Here is a 20,283-nt window from a genome sequence, read left to right on the forward strand (position 1 = left end):
CCTAATGATGTTACTACTCTTGTTTTATTAATATTTAGAAAATGTTTATTAATTGAATTTTTACTCAGTAGAGTACTTTAAATGTTCTCGAATTTCTTACTGTTTATAGCAAATGAATTAATTATACCATCTATCTGAGAAAAGTGATATTGGTTCATTTTAATTTTTTTGAGTTTTAAAAATATTTGAATTTTTTAAACATGTATTGATAAATTGTACTTTGACATATATTGATATATATTTTGACATATTTATTGTGATACATATTTTGATATGCATAGGCTAGTCAGGTGAAGCAGTGGCAGTGGAGAAGGAACCAAGAAACCTGTAACTAGTTGTGATCAATTAGTTGTAAACACCACTACACTCCGACCAGCCAATTTAATTTACTGATGCATGTATATGTTTTATAATTATCCAGTCAGCATAGTTAGTGTACAGTCTTGGCAAGGACAATTTCCTGAAAGTCAAAGTGTGCAGATGTTTCAATATTCCTGAATCTGAAAAGCTGAAGAATTCCTTTGTTAAGTTTACAACCGTGATTTTTAACATAATAGTAGGTGCCATGTCTAGTGCAACCAGGTAACTGTTTTCACATCTTCAAAAGACAGAAGACACAACCTATTTGTGCTGAAAGAGGAGATAAGAATCCTTATTTGATGCGGTAAGACAGACTTCAAGGGAATTTCTGTAAAAAAGAAAGACTTTTAGGTTTACCTCAAAACTACGCACGAGGGTCAAGTATGCAAATATGGTGGATATGAGTCAGCAACTTACTCTTGAAATACGCTACTTCTCCCTGAGAGTGTTCTGGAAGCAGTAATTGACTATTTCACACATCTACAGTAGAAAGCACAAAACCAAGCATAGAGTAGGTCAAAACTTGGTTTATTCTGAAAGAAGAGATTAGAATGAGGAATGTAAATAAAACTGGGCTGCTTATTTTACATTTTTAAATGTCTGTGTTCAGTGCAATTGAATTATTCATTAAATCACAGTTCTTTAATTTCATAATCATATTTACTTATTAAGAAACCCCATTCTATGTCCCAAAGATACAAGATTCAGATGATAACCATTTATGTCAAATCTGTTGTAAAAGAGCAAGAGACAGTGGCACAGTCCTGTAATTCCACCCATGGGGAGACTGAGGCAGGAGGATTGTTACAGGCCCACAGGGTTCAATTGCCCATGGAGTGGTAGCAGACCAAAACACCAAAACAGTGGGAGTTGCAGCAGAGAAAGTTTAATAATCATAGGTCAGCTGAAGGAGGAAGAAAAAGGGAGCCTCAAATCAGCCTTCTGGAGACACTTGGGGATGGCGTTTTTAAGGAGTCCGGATGCGTGATGAGCTAAAGTGTGGGTATTGCTGATTGGTGGAGAGTGAGTGGTGACGTCATGAGACAGGGAGATGAAGACGCTGCATCCTGCACTGAGTCAGTTTCTTAGACAAGTTAACTTTGAGCAACCAGCATTCTACTCTCTGTTTCTATGTATTCCATTTATTTTTAGGCCCAATATATAAGTGAGATCATGTAGTATTTTTCTTTTTGTGTCTGAAAGCCAGTCTGGATTGAAGGACAGAAAAAAGAGAAACTGAGATTTGCACTGGGAGGCTACAATCTTGGTAACATAATTGTTGTCCACTCGTTTTGTCAGAGGCTTTTGAACCAGAGCGACTCCACCTTGAGTGAGGGCTGGAAAATGAGCCTGGGACTTGCTGGGCTGCATTCCCAGAAAGTTTGGTATTCCTAGAAAGTTTGATATTTCTAGAAAGTTTGGTATTTTGAGCCTTTAGGTGTTTACGGCTAAGGAAACAGATTGACAATGTTTACTAAACAGATCCAGACTTGGGAGTGTCCAGATATCCCGACATCCTAAGAACAAAGGCATTCTTAATTTTTCTTTAAAGATAATAATGATTCTTGAAAAATATACTAATTAAGAAAATTAATCCTTTATCACAAACCCTAGTAGCAGAGCACATCTCCCCATGCTCTTTTTTATTCTATATATAAACAAGTATTGTACCCAGGGTGGACACGTCCTCCTCTTACTTTCGGGAACGCCCTACTCTGTCTATGGAGTAGCTGTTCTTTCAAACTTTGCCTTCTTAATAAACTTGTTTTTGCTTTGCACTGGGGACCTGCACTGAATTCTTCCTCGTGCAGGATCCACGAACCTTCTTTTGGGGTCTGGATCAGGACCCCTTTCCAGTAAGTTTCACAAACTCTTTCATGTCAAGTCCGTCTATCTGCCTCTCTTGCAACTCCATTCAATGTCTGTCCAAATAGGGCCACCGAAATTTGTTGGCCTGCTTGAGAAATACAAAACAAATCATGTCTACTCTTTTCTTCTCCCATGAATATTTCTCCAAGTATCATGCATATAACAAACTTCTCACATATTCCATATCTCCTTCATATCGGCCCATGTAAATAGATAAATCTGTGGCCGTGGGACTGTTGCCTCAACATATAGTGTAGAATTTACTTACCATTCTTTATGAATCTGAACTCTCTTTTGACATGCCTCAGAAAGCAAACATTTCACTGTCCCTGATAGAACTCAAATACTTACTTCTCTACCTGACTTTCAGCTATGGCTATTGTATATAGGTGGAGAGTCTTTATTAGATTTTTGGATCCCAGATTTTAACATGGGAATGGGTAGCTCAAAGCAGCAGGGCGGGTGCAAATCCTCTAAGGCTACATGGACACCGCAGAAATAAATTTACCAAGTTTCTAGGGCTGTGAATGGCACCCAGAAGGAGCAAGAGTGGTGACTTCACAGAACTCATTATCAAGCACATATTGGAAACTGCTCATGGTGGCAGATTTTCAGACCTTACTAGTGTCCATTTTTTGGTGATTTGGCAAGCCTTCGCATCTTCTTAAAATACTATATTTTCTGTTTAATTACGATGAATTTATTTTTGTTGTTTTTAGTTAAGAATCTTAGCTGATAATATCAAATTTCAAATTATATTTTGATTTAGTTTGAAAAACTTTAGTGAAGAGAGGATGAGGATCTGGAGCAAGGCAGTGATTATAAAATATGAGAAAGAGAGTTTTAAAATATTAATGTAGACAAGATTGATAAAATATTATGATTAATTTTATTCATTACAATGAAAGAACAAAAGACCTAAGTTAACTTGCAGTTGCTAGATTGTCTCATCATTTTATGTGACATGTGATGGTCTGTGTCCCTCACAGTGGAGTAAGTGCTTGGTAAGCACTTGTCTTTTATTTTATTGTCTTTTTTGCTTGTTTGTTTTCGTTTTTTGTTTTTTTGCAATTTATTTATTTATTTATTTATTTATTTATTTTTATTATTATACTTTAAGTTTTAGGGTACATGGGCACAATGTGCAGGTTAGTTACATATGTATACATGTGCCATGCTGGTGTGCTGCACCCACTAACTCGTCATCTAGCATTAGGTATATCTGCCAATGCTATCCCTCCCCCCTCCCCCTACCCCACAACAGTCCCCAGAGTGTGATGTTCCCCTTCCTGTGTCCATGTGTTCTCATTGTTCAATTCCCACCTATGAGTGAGAATATGCGGTGTTTGGTTTTTTGTTCTTGTGATAGTTTACTGAAAATGATGATTTCCAATTTCATCCATGTCCCTACAAAGGACATGAACTCATCCTTTTTTATGGCTGCATAGTATTCCATGGTGTATATGTGCCACATTTTCTTAATCCAGTCTATCCTTGTTGGACATTTGTGTTGGTTCCAAGTCTTTGCTATTGTGAATAATGCCGCAATAAACATACGTGTGCATGTGTCTTTATAGCAGCATGATTTATAGTCCTTTGGGTATATACCCAGTAATGGGATGGCTGGGTCAAATGGTATTTCTAGTTCTAGATCCCTGAGGATTCACCACACTGACTTCCACAATGGTTGAACTAGTTTACAGTCCCACCAACAGTGTAAAAGTGTTTTCTCCACATCCTCTCCAGCACCTGTTGTTTCCTGACCTTTTAATGATTGCCATTCTAACTCGTGTGAGATGGTATCTCATTGTGGTTTTGATTTGCATTTCTCTGATGGCCAGTGACGGTGAGCATTTTTTCATGTGTTTTTTGGCTGCATAAATGTCTTCTTTTGAGAAGTGTCTGTTCATGTCCTTCGCCCACTTTTTGATGGGTTGTTTGTTTTTTTCTTGTAAATTTGTTTGAGTTCATTGTAGATTCTGGATATTAGCCCTTTGTCAGATGAGTAGGTTGCAAAAATTTTCTCCCATTTTGTAGGTTGCCTGTTCACTCTGATGGTAGTTTCTTTTGCTGTGCAGAAGCTCTTTAGTTTAATTAGATCCCATTTGTCAATTTTGGCTTTTGTTGCCATTGCTTTTGGTGTTTTAGACATGAAGTCCTTGCCCATGCCTATGTCCTGAATGGTAAAGCCTAGGTTTTCTTCCAGGGTTTTTATGGTTTTAGGTCTAACGTTTAAGTCTTTAATCCATCTTGAATTAATTTTTGTATAAGGTGTAAGGAAGGGATCCAGTTTCAGCTTTCTACATATGGCTAGCCAATTTTCCCAGCACCATTTATTAAATAGGGAATCCTTTCCCCATTGCTTGTTTTTCTCAGGTTTGTCAAAGATCAGATAGTTGTAGATATGCGGCGTTATTTCTGAGGGCTCTGTTCTGTTCCATTGATCTATATTTCTGTTTTGGTACCAGTACCATGCTGTTTTGGTTATTTATGTGAGATTAGGTAAATCTTCCAACATCAGGCAACTACTACCTTTTCTCATATTATTATGACATTCTCATACAGTCCTAATGATGAGAAAATTCTACTTAATTTAAATTAGAGGAGAAGAAAGTCATAAACATTTGCCGTTCTATAAGTCAAAATTTAAATTATTCAGTACTCTAGTAAACTCTAAATGCTTAATTGGTATGAGTATATCCAGATCCATATTTGTATCTCCTATTCAAATGTTAATGTTCTTGTTTGAAAATGATTATTCCAATTGTAGTACAGATGACTCTAGGACAACGTGGAAATTAGGGTCACTGACCGCCATGCAGTAGAATATGCATTTAACTTTGAACTCCCCAAAACCTAACTACTGATATCCTACTACTGACAGGAAGTCTTACAAATAACATAAGCATTCAATTAACACATACTTTGTATCTCACATGTCTTATATACTCTATTCTTACAGTAAAGTGAGCTAAAAAAGAATATCTTATTGAGAAAATCATCAGAAAGAGAAAATACGTTTACTATTTATTTAGGGATAGAGGTTTGTCATAAAGTTCTTCATCATTGTTGTCTTCACGTTGAGTGGGCTGAGGCGGAGGAAGAGGAGGAGAGGTTGTACTTGTTGTCTCAGGAGTGGTGGAGGCAGAACAAAATCCACTATATGTGGACCTGCACAGTTCAAATCTGTGTTGCTCAAGGACCATTCAGTCATTCACCACTGCTGTCACTTGGATAATATGAGGCTCTTCTTACTTGCTCATTCTACCTTCCTTCTTGCCTCCTCTCCTCAGAGATAAAAGAGTCTCTCAGGAATGGGCTCTTCTGGAGAGCAATGGCCTTTCACTCAGAGAATGGACCTAAGCAGATAACCTTTATGAAATAATGTTGATCCTTTTAGGCACATGCCTAAGCAGGTATAAAAATAGTGGAGCAGAGGAGCTGATCCCAATCCAAGCTGAATAGTCCTATTGATTTATGAGAAGAGTAAGTGGAAATAAAATTGTGCAGAAGAGAATGTCTTGCATGAAAATACCCGTGGCAACTGAGGAGGCAAATCTTGAGTGTGTTGTGACGTGACTGGGAAATGGTTCAAATAACCTACTCCACACTCCACTAAGTCAGCTATAGTCTAAGAGGGTCTATAGACTGTAACTTCTATAGAACTTCTTATACAGAAACTCTTGTTTTTCTAAAGCCAAATTGGCTGCCCCACAAACATAATTATTTATCCTCAGGTAAACTTATTAGTAAAACATTACTTTAGGAAAAAGAAGAAGACATACATACCAGTTGAGAGTAAATAAAAACTATTTAATATTCAATTAGATTCAGTAATTTTAAATAATTTGTTATTTTTGTCTTATTTTTATAATAAAGGGAGATAAACAACTATTATGTAATTATTATGCTGAATGATATGATTAGTTTGGACCTTTATTGTTTTGATTTCTACATGTTAATGAAACCCTGTTGCCCACAATTTAGTAGAAAATATATGACCTATATTTGATTTAAAAAAAACAGGCAGGGCATGGCGGCTCACACCTGTAATCGCAGCTAACTTAGGAGGCTAGGCAGGAGAATCGCTTGAACCCAGGAGGCAGAGGTTATGGGGAGCTGAGATAGCGCCATTGCATTAGAGCCTGGGCAACAAGAGCCAAAATCCATTAAAAAGGCAAACAAACAAACAAACAAAAACCACACACAAACAAAATCAAAATAGATGTCTTAGAATATGTATTATAATATTGTCAAGACTAAATTAAAAGACAAATCTTCTAGATTAACTTCTGTTTGACACACTGGGCATGTAATAATGTTTTTCTTCACTGCTGTACACTACTAAGTTGATATGAACCTAGCGCTTTGACTCTAAGACAGAACGTATGTCTACATTTTCACCGAGAAGATTTTCTGAATCACTCGTGTCAGGGCCCCCATCACCTCCTTGTTTCTCAGGCTGTAGATGATGGGGTTGAGCATTGGGGTGAGGATGGTGTAGAAAACAGCCAGAACCTTGTCCTCTGTTGGAGATCGCAGGGATCTTGGACGTAGATAGGTATAAGCAAAGGGTGCATAGTAGAAGGACACTACAGTGAGGTGGGTGCTACAGGTCGAATAGGCCTTCTTCCTCCCTTCTGCAGAGTGCATGCGGTAGACAGCAAGGAGAACCCGGCCATAGGAACATGCAATACCAGTGAAAGGAAGCACAAGAAAGACGGTGGTGCTCAAAAACACTGTGCCCTCATAGACCCAAGTGTCTGTGCAGGCTAGCGTCAACATAGCTGGAACATCACAGAAAAAATGATTGATGGCTCTGGACTTGCAATATGGGATACAGAGTGCATATACTGTGTGAGCACAAGAGTTGATAGAGCTTATCATCCAAGATCCTGTTATCATCATCACACACACTCTTTTGCTTATACGGATGGGATAGTGGAGAGGAAAGCAAATGGCCACATAACGATCATAGGCCATTGATGTCAGGAGCAGTGCTTCTGCAACTGCTAAAGTCAAGAAGAAGAAACTCTGAATCCCACATCCAGTGAAGGAGATAGACTTGTTTCCATACAGAAAATCGTAAACCATCTTTGGAACAATGGTGGAGATGTAATTTAGGTCAATGAGGGAGAGCTGACTAAGTAGGAAATACATGGGTGTGTGGAGATGGATGTCCAAAAAGATGAGAAGAATCATGGATAGATTTCCAATTAGAGCCATTAGGAAAATGAGAAAAATGAGGGTGAATACGAAAAGGCCAATTCTTGATTGTGGGAACAGCCCCAATAAGATGAAATCAGTGGATGTTTGATTGTAATTTTCCATGGGGCATTCCTACAATCCATCCTGAAGGGAGACAAAAGGGTAAATTAAGCACAGTAATTCACTTTTATCCACAGTGGCTGCATTACAAGACTCCCAGTGGATGCCTGAAACTGGGGTTGATACTGAACCCTATATACACTATTTTTATATCCATAAATGCATATTATAAACTTTAATTTATAAATTAGGCAAGGAAGAGATTAACAAAAATAACTACACATAAAATAGAACAATTACAACTATATACTGTAATAAAACTTATGTGAATGCAATCTATATTTTTCTTTCTTTCAAACCATCATATTGAAAAAGTGCTCATTTTTCTTGTGATGACAAAATGCTTCATGGGAAATCAAAATGTCTACATGATGACATAAAGTGAGGAGAACAAGGTAGGCACTGTGATGCGACGTTGGGCTATGACTGAAAACCAATTGAAAATTTATGAAGTGTTCATTTGTGGACTTTTCCATGCAATATTTTCAGACCGCATTTGATCACAGGAGAAACCACGGAAAACAAAACAGTGAATGAGAGGGGACTACTTATAGAATAGTAAGCCAATTGTTTTTAAAAATCCTTAGTTTAGTTAGACTGTGAATTATTTATAGAACTTTACAACACTTAAATGATGAACTCATTTGTTCTATTTAGAAAAAATTATTTTCTTTCACAGAGATTAATATTTGATGAGACAAATATTTATAACCAAAGTTTTTTCTAAGAAATATATACATTTATAGGAAAAATCATTTGTCTTACAACTTCAAAAAGATATGAATGTTTGATGCCCAACACAATCTCAGATGCCATTAAGATCATGTGCTATGCTTAAAACATACGCATGGAAAGGTAAATTAAATGCATATGCTATGGATCCATATTATGAATAAATTAGCATTACTTTTTCTGGATGATTTTTCTCACCAAATTTATTCTTTAAGACTTACTTGTAGAACTGCAGCAGCCTATGATTAATTTGGAGGAACTTATATTTCCTTCTTGAATTGTCTTTGCATAATAATTTGAAGTCAAACTTTCTCTAAGTTAGACATCATTATTTGGTTCTTCTACTTAAAAATGTAGAATGAATTGTTATTTTAAGTACCTTTTTCATGAAATGTAATTCATAGTCTTGATTTTGAATGTCCACCACCATCAAATGTCCATTCTCTTTTGCCTTCTCATCCAATTTCTGAATTCTCAAGTTAATGCAGACTCTCTATCTCAATATCTATATGCCAAGTTCATTTTAGCTTCCATGTCTCTGCTCAAGCTCTCCCCATATACGATGTATATTCTGTGTCTTTGCTTCCCTCATGCTTAGATTACATAGACTTTAGGGATCCTCCCATTCATATGAAGGGATCATAAGTATATTTATCAATTTTTTGTTAAGATCCATAAAGTATAATGTAATCTAAGCATTAGGGAAGCAAAGACAATAAATCACTTTACGTCTTCAAAAGACAGGATTTGGAGAAATGACCATTCACTTAAATGGAAAAAAGGAAACAGCAACCTGACAGTTTTCTGGCTAGAGGTGGTTCGAGTATTCTTCTCCAGATAGAAGACATCGCTGGACAACTTTGCACAGGATACATAAAAGGAATGAAGTTTTTAGGCTTGAAAATTATTTTAGAGCCAAAGGTCAGCCGACCTTTGAGGAAGTGTAACAATATGAAAGAGTAAGATCCACACAGTGTGCAAACTCACATCTATACACACACACACAAAGATGAACACTCACTTAAGGATCAATACACATGTATGTACACTGAGTTAAAACTATCACAAACCTGCAAAAAGAGTGAGTTTTTAAAATTAAGAATTCCTATTTTCAGGAATGAAGATGTCTATGATATGTTATAAAATCCACCAAATAAATATCATTAGCTATATGCAAGGATGTGAAATGTAACAATAAATGACTCTTTGAAATTAAAGATACAATAATTGATACCGCATTAAATGAGTTTCAAAATACGAAAGTGAAAAATCTATCAGAAGGAAAAAAAAACCTGAAAAGATTAGAAGAGACAAGAATATTAGAAAATTAATGCAACAGGACCAACATATACTTACAGGCATTCCCAGAAATGCACATAGCAAATAATAATAAACTCAATACCATACAAAAATTCTCAGAACTGAAATATATTAGCCACCATATTCAGATGGCATGTAAAATCACGAAGTAAGTGAGAAATATTTTTAGTAAAATATTTCATGAAAATCCTGTCTTCTAGAAAACATTCTAAAAATTTTAATTATAAGTTTTTGAGAGAAATAGTAGTAATAATAATCAGAAGAAATCTATGTATATATGTATCACCATCAGGATTTACAAGAGTATATATTTTATGTATTTAATCAATAAATTTCATAAGACGAGATGATGCTGTCAACCCCTTACTGCAGATATAAAGTGGAATGTAATTATGTTGACAGAATGGGAGAAAGGTAACGAGTGTGGGGGTAGTGATGTTGGGGGAAGCAGGTCACTATTGACTGTGGCCTATGTCATGAGTCAAGGGCTGGTATTTGGGGTATATAAATCAAGCATTAGCAGATAAGCATATTGTTTGAAAATACATGGACAAAAATAGGGAAAAACTGGTAAGAAAATTTGAAGTCCTTACCTTTGGGTTCAGGAAGGGTCTGTTATGGGTCCAATATTTTAGCCTGTGGACTGTTGTCACCATGTCTATGCATTACTTGAATAAAACATTAAAGTGATGTAAAAATTATGTCACAGTTAAGAATTTAACCCACAGCTTCATCATAATATGAGACTGACACTTTTTTTTTTCTTTTTGAGATGGAGTCTTGCTCTGTCACCCAGGCTGGGGTGCAGTGGCGCGATCTCAGCTCACTGCAAGCTCCGCCTCCCGGGTTCACGCCATTCTCCTGCCTCAGCCTCTCAAGTAGCTGGGATCACAGGCGCCCGCCACCGAGCTGGCTAAATTTTTGTATTTTTAGTAGAGACGGAGTTTCACCGTGTTAGCCAGGATGGTCTCGATCTCCTGACCTCGTGATCCGCCCATCTGGGCCTCCCAAAGTGCTGGGATTACAGGCGTGAGCCACCGTGCCCGGCCAAGAGTGACACTTTTTAGTCTAAGATTTGGAGAAAGACAAAAATGTCCACTTTCACGGCATCGATTCAGCATATTACTGGAAGTTCAACCAAAGCGATTGAACAAAAAAAAAAAAAAGGGAAAGATAAATATGTTATCTTAATTCAAAAGAAAGAAGTAAAATAATTTTTATTTGTTTATGACATAACTATATGTGTAGAAAATCTTAGGACTCCACGCAAAGAAAACTGTTATAAATAATTAACACAATAAGCAAAATTGCAGCATGCAACATCAACAGCCAAAACCTTTTGCACTCCTATACACCCACAATTTGCTGTGACTCACTGAAAGTGTCAGAAGCAAAATTATGTCTGTTCTGAACCTAGGCTTCAAGTGGCTATACACTAACAGTAAACAATCTAAAAATGAGATTGTGATTTTATTTACAATAGTATCAAAAAGAAACGAAACACTTAAGGATTAAACCTAACCAAGGAAGTAAAAGGCTTATATATTGAAAAATGACAAAATGCCGATTAGAACAATTAAAGAAGACACAGATAAATGGAAATACATTCTGTATTTATAGACTGGAAGGCTTAACACTGTTAAGATGTCAAGAATATCCAAAGTCACTTAAAGATTCAATGGAATCTATGAAAATTCTAATGATAAATCTTTTTCAGAAATAGAAAAACCCGTGCTAAAATTTATATGGAATTTCAAAGGACCTTAAATAGTCGAAAAATCTGGAAAACGTTTTTTTAAGGACAAAATTGAAAAACTGATACTTTCTGATTTTAAAACTTACCAAACGCCTCCAGATTTGTTTTTTTCACTTAGTCTTGCTTTGGCTATGCAGACTCTTTTTGGTTCCATATGAATTTGAGGATTGTTTTTTCTATGTCTGTTAAGAATGATGGTGGTATTTTGATGGGAATTACATTGAATTTGTAGGTTGTTTTGGCAATATGGTCATTTTCACAATATTGATTCTACATATCCATGAGCATGGTATGTGTTTCCATAGGTTTGTTTCATCTATGATTTCTTTCAGCAGTGTTTTGTAGTTTTCCTTATAGAGTTCTCTCACCTCCTTGGTTAGGTATATTCCTAAGCAGTTTATTATTTGCAGCTGATTTGTGTACATTAATTTTGTATCCTGAAACTTGGCTGAATTCTTTTATCAGTTTTAGAAGTTTTCCGGAGAAGGCTTTAGAGTTTTCCAGGTAAACAATCATATTATCAGCAAAGAGGGACAGTTTGGCTTCCTCTTTACTGATTTGGATGCCCTTTATTTCATTATCTTTCTGACTGCTGTGGCTAGGACTTCCAATACTACGTTGAAGAGGTAAGAGTGAGCATCCTTGAATTTTTCCACTTCCAAGAACTACAGAAATCAAAACAGTATGACATTGGTATAAAGCCAGACATGTATACCAATAGAAGAAAAGAGAGGACAGGTGCCATGGCTCACACCTGAAATCCCAGCACTTTGGGAGGCTAAGGCAGGCAGAATTGCTTGAGCTCAGAACATTGAGACCAGCCAGTAAAACATGGCAAAATCCTGTCTGTACAAAAAAATACAAAAATTAGCCAGGTGTGGTGGCTCGCACCAGTAGTCCCATCTACTTGGGGGCTTGAGATGGGAGGGTTGCTTGAGCCCAGGAGGCAGAGGTTGCAGTGAGCCAAGATCACACCACCACATTCCAACCTGTGTGACAGAGTGAGACCCTGTTTCAAAAAAAAAAATGGAGGAGAAGAAGAAGAAATAGAAAACAGAGTCAAGAAATAGACTGTCATATACACAGCAATATTTTTTTGGCAAGCAAACCAAGTTTACTCAATGTGGAAGGGACAGTCTTTTCAATAAACAGTGTTTGAATAACTAGATATCTACATTCAAAATATTGAAATTGGATGCTTACTTTACACCATATAGAAAAATTAAGTCAAAATAAATCAAAGACCTAAGTTTAAGAGCTAAAACCATAAAAGTATAGTCAGTGGCAAAATGAAATTGTACAGCCTCTGTGGAAAATGATTGAGAGGCTTCTCGATTTATGATGGGTTTCATCCTGATAAACCCATTATGAAAATATTGTAAGTAAAATATACATTTACTATCCTGAAAAAGTCATCTCAATGTTAAAATATTGTAAGTCAAACCATTGTAATTCCAGATGCTCCTTGATTTACGATAGGGTTTTATGTTTTTATAAATGCATAGTAAAGACAAAAAGTTGTCAAATTATTGTTTCTGGACCATCTGTATAGTAATTTCTTCAAAAATTAAACAGAGTTAGTATAGGTTCCAACTATTTCACTTCTGAATGTGGACCCACAGAAACAAGACACACAAAAACATACTTATATGCCCACATTCACAGCAGCAGTATTCACAATACCCCAAAGGCAGAGACAACTTAAGTGTCCATCCACAGAGAAATCAATAAAAAATGTAATGAGTACATACAATGGAATATTATTCAGTTTTTAAAATGAAAGAAATTTTGACACATGCTACAACATAGATGAAACTTGATTACATTATGCTAAGCAAAATAAGCCAGAAACAGGCAAGTATTGTATGAATTTACGTACAGGAAGTACCCAGAGTAGTCAAATTTATAGAGACAGAAAGTAGAATGCTGGACCCCAGGGGATGGGGGAAGGGAGTCAAGGAGAATAATTGTGTAGAGAACAAAATTTTAGTTGGAGACAATGAAACTATTCTGGAGATGACTGGTGGGGATGGTTGCAGAACAATATAAATATACTTAGTGCCACAGACCTGAACACTTAAAATAGTTTAAATGGTGCAGTTTATCTTATGTATATTTAATACATGAGATAATATGTATTATCTCATGTATGAAATAAGAAATAAAAAATAATAAAAACATTTAAATATACTGAAATTATTCCATATTTGGATGTCCAACTACATTTTAAGAAAATTCAGGCAAGTTTCTGAGCCTCTACAGAGCAATTTATTTTCAATTATTTTACGACCTCTGGTTATTTGTGAGGGACAATTTAGAAGAACAAATTACTTTTTATACATGTCATTTGGAAACAATATGTGATCAGCATTAAGACTGATGCAATAGTTTGAATTTATATTAGTAGTTTAATTATTGGCAATTAGAACATGTACTATTTGAAATTACTAACACAATTAACATTCCAAACATTTCTATTATTTGTATTTTATATAGGGCAGTCGATGACAAACTTTCCATGAGAGTTATTATCCTACTTTTAAAAAGAGGAAAAGTAATATATGTCAGAATATTAAATGACACATCAGATCTCACATGTAATGCCATATTGTAACTGAGTACCCTATTTTTAAAAAAGAAAAATAACAAATTTATTTTTCCGATCTCCCCCTACCTCTTACTTAACTGTTTAGGAATGCAAATCTATCCTTTACACTCTCCACCAGGCACATTCTACAAGGCAAGCTTATTTGACTTTGTGTTTACTTAAAAGTTCTAGAGAAGGAACCTTGAAGAAAATCAGGCACCCCAAAAACTCCCTCCCACTAGGAGATTGCCTCAATTTACAGCCCAGCTCTGCCTACAATGGTGCCAGCCAGATCACTGGATAGAAAATACATCAGAAGCAAGTCATTGGACCCCATCTCCTCACCCCCTGCATGCCATTCAAGCCAAGACCCCTTTAAAAGACCCTTCCTACTGCCCCAGAAGGGGAAGCACTGCCCATTAAAGCAGAAGCCTGTCCTGCTTCCCCTCAGCTAAGCTTGGAAGAAAAAAATCTTTCTTTCTACCAGACCTTGCTCTTGTTAACAGGACTTTACAATGGTGAGGGGCAGGAGATGTGTTCTGCGATGTTACAATATCTCATGAACACCAATGTAGCATCTCTTTGATTATTCATGTTCCAGGGTTCTAATTCTACCATATAATATTATTGTTAGAGAAAATAGAGCCCTGTCCCTAACGAGAAAGCAGTCTCAGCCATTATATATCTGTTTCAGTAATGCGAAGAGGATGTTTATTATACATCTGTTTCAGTAATGTGAAGAGGACATTTTTTTCTTATGTAAAAATAAATCCACGTGGGTTCTGTCCCTTAGTTTTTTATCCACCAAAATAGCAATAAATATTTTAAGCCTATTAAAAACATTTCTACTTGCTTTCATTTTTGTAACTCTCCTAAAATGTATATATCTAGGCATCAGCATTAATGATGTTATACACAGGAGGAAAAAGAGAGCAGAAAAATTTCTGATGATATTTTCATCACAAGTAGAAAAACCAGCCTTCAACCCCAGTGATGTCCTACACGAATGGAATGATACCAGCATGAACTTTTATTGACTATCTCCACACACTGGCACTTGCAATATGTCAGGATTGTTCCATGATTCCATTGGTTTTAATCCTAATAAAAACTCTTTACATTGACATCACCACCGACATCTTAGATGACAAAAATTGAGATTCAGAGTTTGTAAGCGAACTTCTCTAGATCACAAAGTAAGAAGCAGCATTAAGATTATAATGAGCATCGTACAATCGCACATCACTCATGGCAAAAGAAATCAAACCAAAACAAAACAAAACACCAACCAAGTAGGTACAAGGAAATGTTACCCCTTACAATAATTATTGTGAATGTGGGTTCTTTAATTTCACTTGAGCCCATGAAAGCATAGTCTAATATAATGTATCCCTGTCTCTTCCATTGACTATCATTTCCCTTCCCCTCCAGAAAACACATTTATGAATTAGCTGCAAAACCACTTTTGGTTGCCTGCATTTCATACTCCAATATTTCTGCTGAATGGTGTTAGAGAAAGTACAGTCATTAGTGCTGAAATTCACCTCAATTCTATTTCTGAAACAAAGTCCTCTTAAGCACTTGCCAGAGTCCCTTCTTCCCTGGGATCAATAAAAATTTAAAAATACAATTATAATTAGTACCTTTATTATTTCCTCATTTCCAAACACTCAGTGCCTTTGCTTAGCTGACAGCAGTCCTACAGTCATCATAGGAACAAATTCATTTTTCTGAGTAAGCATTAAGAATATTGCTTAAAGAAATGCATATATTCATTTTTCTTCCCTACACACAAGATTTCAGAGACCTTCATTGGAATTCAGTAGCAACCATGAATCCAGTCCTTTTTAGCTGGAGACTGAGATTAACAGTTGTTTTGCTGGTATTCACTGGGGATTGTCCACTGAGACTTTGGACATTCTAGGTTGAGTCACTAACAACATAGGATGGCCTTAGTCCAAGGTTCAGAAATGAGTTCTGATTATGTATTTAGATGTTTCAAGGCATGTCAAGGGTAAATTCAATGGAGGAAGAAACAAACATATTTATTCACATTATGTCAATGTTTTTGTGTTTCTAAACTTTATGAAACCCTATAGTTTGAATGTTGTTATTCAGGCATCCACAGTAATAATGAATCTGCATACATTAATTTCTTTCTGAGTTCAATTTATATTGGCAACAAGATTTAAGCCACTAAAATAGAATGAGGTTAATTTAATAAAAACACATAAGTAGAAATTATTAAGCTATCACATACATGGGAGTTATCTTTTAACATATTTTAGGTATTATACATGTTCACATTGGTTCTTTGTATTTGGAAATGCTCATTAAATTATACAGTGATTTTTCTCCTATTAAAAGAGATAATTAAATGTTGTTATTACTCTCTTTGGTTTATTAATATTTAGAAAATAGTAATTTAATTAAATTTTTATTCAGTAGAGTGCTTTAAATGTTCTCAAATTTCTTATTTTCTTACTAAATGAATTAATGATACAATCTACCTGAGAAAAGTAATATTTCTTCATTTTTAATTTTGTTGAGTTTTAAAAGTATTTGAATTTTTCCACATGTATTTAAATTGATAAATTATTTGACACATTATGATATGTATTTTTATTTATATTTATTGTGATATATATTTTGATATGTATAGGCTAGTCAGATGAAGCAGTGGGAGTGGAGAAGAAACCAAGAAACCTGTAACTGGTTGTGATCAATTAGTTGTAAACACCACTACACTTGGACCAGCCAATATGATGTACTGATGCATATATATGTTGTATAATGATCCAGTCAGGGTAGTTAGTGTACATTCCTGGCAAGGACAATTTCCTGAAAGTCCAAATGTACACATGTTTCAATATTCCTGCATTTGAAAAGTCGAAGAATTTTTTTGCAAGTTTAAAACCTTGGCTGTTACATAATAGTATGTGCCATGTCTAGTGCAACCAGGGTACTGTTTTCACAGTTTTGTTAAACTCAAAACCTATATGTGCTGAAAGAGGAGGTAAGACTCCTTATTCGATGTGGGAAGATAGACTTCAAGGGAATTTCTGTAAAACAAGGAAGACTTTTAGGTTTACCTCAAAACTACCCACCAGGGTCACATCACATATGCAAATATGGGGGATATGAGTCAACAACTTATTCCTGAAATACATACCCCAGATCTCCTGAGAGTTTCCTGGACGTAGAAATTGACGATTTCACACTTCTGCAGTAGAAACGACGAAACTAAGCAGATCGTAGGCCACAACTTGTTTTATTCTGAAAGAAGAGATTAGAATAAGAAATATAAATAAAACTGAGCTGCTTATTTTACATTTTTCCATGTCTGTATTCAGTCCATTTGAAGTATTCATTAAGTCAAACAGATTTTTAAATGCATAATCATATTCACTTATAAAGAAGCTCCATTCTATTTCCCAAAGAGAAAAAATTCAGGCGATAACCATTTATGTCAAATCTTTTGTTAAAGAGCAAGGGACATTGGCACAGGCCTGTAATTCCACCTACTGGGAGACTGAGGCAGGTGGATTGTTACAGGGCCACAGGGTTCCATTGCCCATGGAGTGGTAGCAGACCAAAACACCAAAACAGCAGGAATTGCAGCAGAGAAAGGGTTTGTTAATCATAGGTCAGCTGAAGGAGGAAGAGACAGGAAGCCTCAAATCAGCCTTCTGGAGAGACTTGGACATGATTTTTTTTTTTTTTTTTTTTGAGACGGAATCTCGCTCTGTCGCTCAGGCTAGAGTGCAGTGGCACGATCTCGGCTCACTGCAAGCTCAGCCTCCTGGGTTCACGCCATTCTCCTGCCTCAGCCTCCTGAGTAGCTGAGACTAAAGGCACCCACAACCACGCCCAGCTAATTTTTTTGTATTTTTAGTAGAGACGGGGTTTCACTGTGTTAGCCAGGATGGTCTCGATCTCCTGACCTCGTGATCCACCCGCCTCAGCCTCCCAAAGTGCTGGGATCACAGGTGTGGACATGACGTTTTTAGGGAGTCTGCTTGGGTGATGGGCTAAAGTGTGGGGATTGCTGATTGGTCGAGGCGTGAGTGGTGAAGTCATGAGACAGGGAGATGAAGATGCTGCATCCTGCACTGAGTCAGTTTCTCAGACAAGTTAACTTTGAGTAATCACCATTCTACTCTCTGTTTCTTTGTATTCTGTTTATTTTTAGGCCCAATATATCAGGGGAAATTCAGCCCCCGATATTTCACATGGGTCCTTTTCTATTTTCCCTAAGTGTCTGCTGGTCTGAGAAATAAAGGGACAGAGTACAAAGAGAGAAATTTTAAAGCTGGGTGTCCTGGGAAGACATCACATGTTGGCAGGTTCCATGGTGCCCCCTGAACCGTAAAACCAGCAAGTTTTTATTAGCGATTTTCAAAAGGGGAGGGAGTGTACAAATAGGGTGTGGGTCACAGAGATCACATGCTTCACAAGGTAATAAAATATCACAAGGCAAATGGAGGCAGGGTGAGATCACGGGACCACAGGACTGGGGCGAAATTAAAATTGCTAATGAAGTTTTGGGCACACATTGTCATTGATAACATCTTCTCAGGAGACAGGGTTTGAGAGCAGACAACCGGTCTGAACAAAATTTATTAGGCAGGAATTTCCTTGTCCTAATAAGCCTGGGAGCACTACAGGAGACTGGGGCTTATTTCGTCCCTTATCTACGACAAGGGAGCACTACAGGAGACTGGGGCTTATTTCGTCCCTTATCTACGACTATAAAAGACAGCCATCCCCAAAGTGGCCATTTCAGAGGCTGGCCCCTAGGAACTCATTCTCTTTCTCAGGGCTGTTCCTTGCTGAGAAAAAGAATTCAGCGATATTTCTCCTATTTGCTTTTGAAAGAAGAGAAATATGGCTCTGTTCCACCCGGCTCAAAGGCAGCCGGAGTTTAAGGTTATCTCCCTTGTTCCCTGAACATTGCTGTTATCCTGTTCTTTTTTCAAGGTGCCCAGATTTCATATTGTTCAAACACACATGCACTACAAACAATTTGTGCAGTTAATGCAATCATCACAGGGTCCTGAGGTGACATACATCCTCCTCAGTTTACGAAGATGATGGGATTAAGAGATTAAAGTAAAGACAGGCATAGGAAATCACAAGCCTATTGATTGGGGAAGTGATAAGTGTCCGTGAAATCTTCACAGTTTATGTTCAGAGATTACAGTAAAGACAGGGGTAAGAAATTATAAAAGTATTAATTTGGGGAACAAATAAACGTCCATGAAATCTTCACAATTTATGTTCTTCTGCCATGGCTTCAGCCGGTCCCTCCATTCGGGGTCCTGACTTCCCGCAACACCAATATATAAGTGAGATCATGCAGTATTTTTCTTTTTGTGTCTGAAAGCCAGTCTGGATTGAAGGACAGAAAGAAATGGGACTTTCACTGGAAGGCTACAATCATAGCAACATAATCATTTCCAGTTTTTCCCAGCTTGAGGGAACCAACGTGAACCATGCTTCGGATTCTCTCCAGGAAAGTTCCATGTGAAAACATCTGCAACATGCAGGACCTTTGAATGACCTCTGAAGAGGAGGAGATGTTGGTCTTGCTGTCTCAGGAGTGGCGAAGGCAGAAGGAAATCCACACGTAAGTGGACTGCACGGTTCAAGTCTGCATTGTTCAAGGGTCAACTGCAGATCAGGCATTCATCACTGTTGTAGTTTGAATAATCCAGGGCTTTTCTTTTTAAAACAATGCTAGATTTGTGGAGGTAAACATATTTATATTCTACTTTTTACATAGACACACTTATATTTGCCAAATGATTTTTCTTTTTTTATTATTATACTTTAAGTTTTAGGGTACATGTGCACAATGTGCAGGTTTGTTACATATGTATACATGTGCCATGCTGGAGTGCTGCACCAATTAACTCCTCATTTAGCATTAGGTATATCTCCTAAGGCTATCCCTCCCCCCTTCCCCCACCCCACAACAGTCCCCAGAGTGTGATGTTCCCCTTCCTGTGTCCATGTGTTCTCATTGTTCAATTCCCACCTATGAGTGAGAATATGCGGTGTTTGGTTTTTTGTTCTTGCGATAGTTTACTGAGAATGATGATTTCCAATTTCATCCATGTCCCTACAAAGGACATGAACTCATCATTTTTTATGGCTGTATAGTATTCCATGGTGTATATGTGCCACATTTTCTTAATCCAGTCTATCATTGTTGGACATCTGGGTTGGTTCCAAGTCTTTGCTATTGTGAATAGTGACACAATAAACATACGTGTGCATGTGTCTTTATAGCAGCATGACTTATACTCCTTTGGGTATACACCCAGTA

The 20,283-nt window shown here is 36.8% G+C and overlaps 2 protein-coding genes across 12 annotated transcripts in view; both read right to left on the reverse strand.

The window, feature by feature from the left end:
• Positions 1–20,283, reverse strand: part of LOC100989812 (olfactory receptor 2L13) — a 174,767-nt gene that overhangs the window by 56,444 nt on the left and 98,040 nt on the right. For all 11 annotated transcript variants that reach the window (XM_034950494.3, XM_055117075.2, XM_055117149.2 and 8 more), the window contains one exon: positions 17,125–17,228. The gene's annotated coding sequence lies outside the window, so the exon portion shown is untranslated. The remainder of the gene's footprint in view (positions 1–17,124; positions 17,229–20,283) is intronic.
• On the reverse strand, positions 272–7,705 carry LOC100976999 (olfactory receptor 2L2). Its single transcript, XM_008968265.5, has one exon. It carries the CDS (start codon positions 7,558–7,560, stop codon positions 6,622–6,624), a length of 939 nt encoding a protein of 312 aa, XP_008966513.3. The 5' UTR covers positions 7,561–7,705; the 3' UTR covers positions 272–6,621.

Source organism: Pan paniscus, chromosome 1, assembly GCF_029289425.2.
Source record: "Pan paniscus chromosome 1, NHGRI_mPanPan1-v2.0_pri, whole genome shotgun sequence".
NCBI lineage: Eukaryota > Metazoa > Chordata > Mammalia > Primates > Hominidae > Pan > Pan paniscus.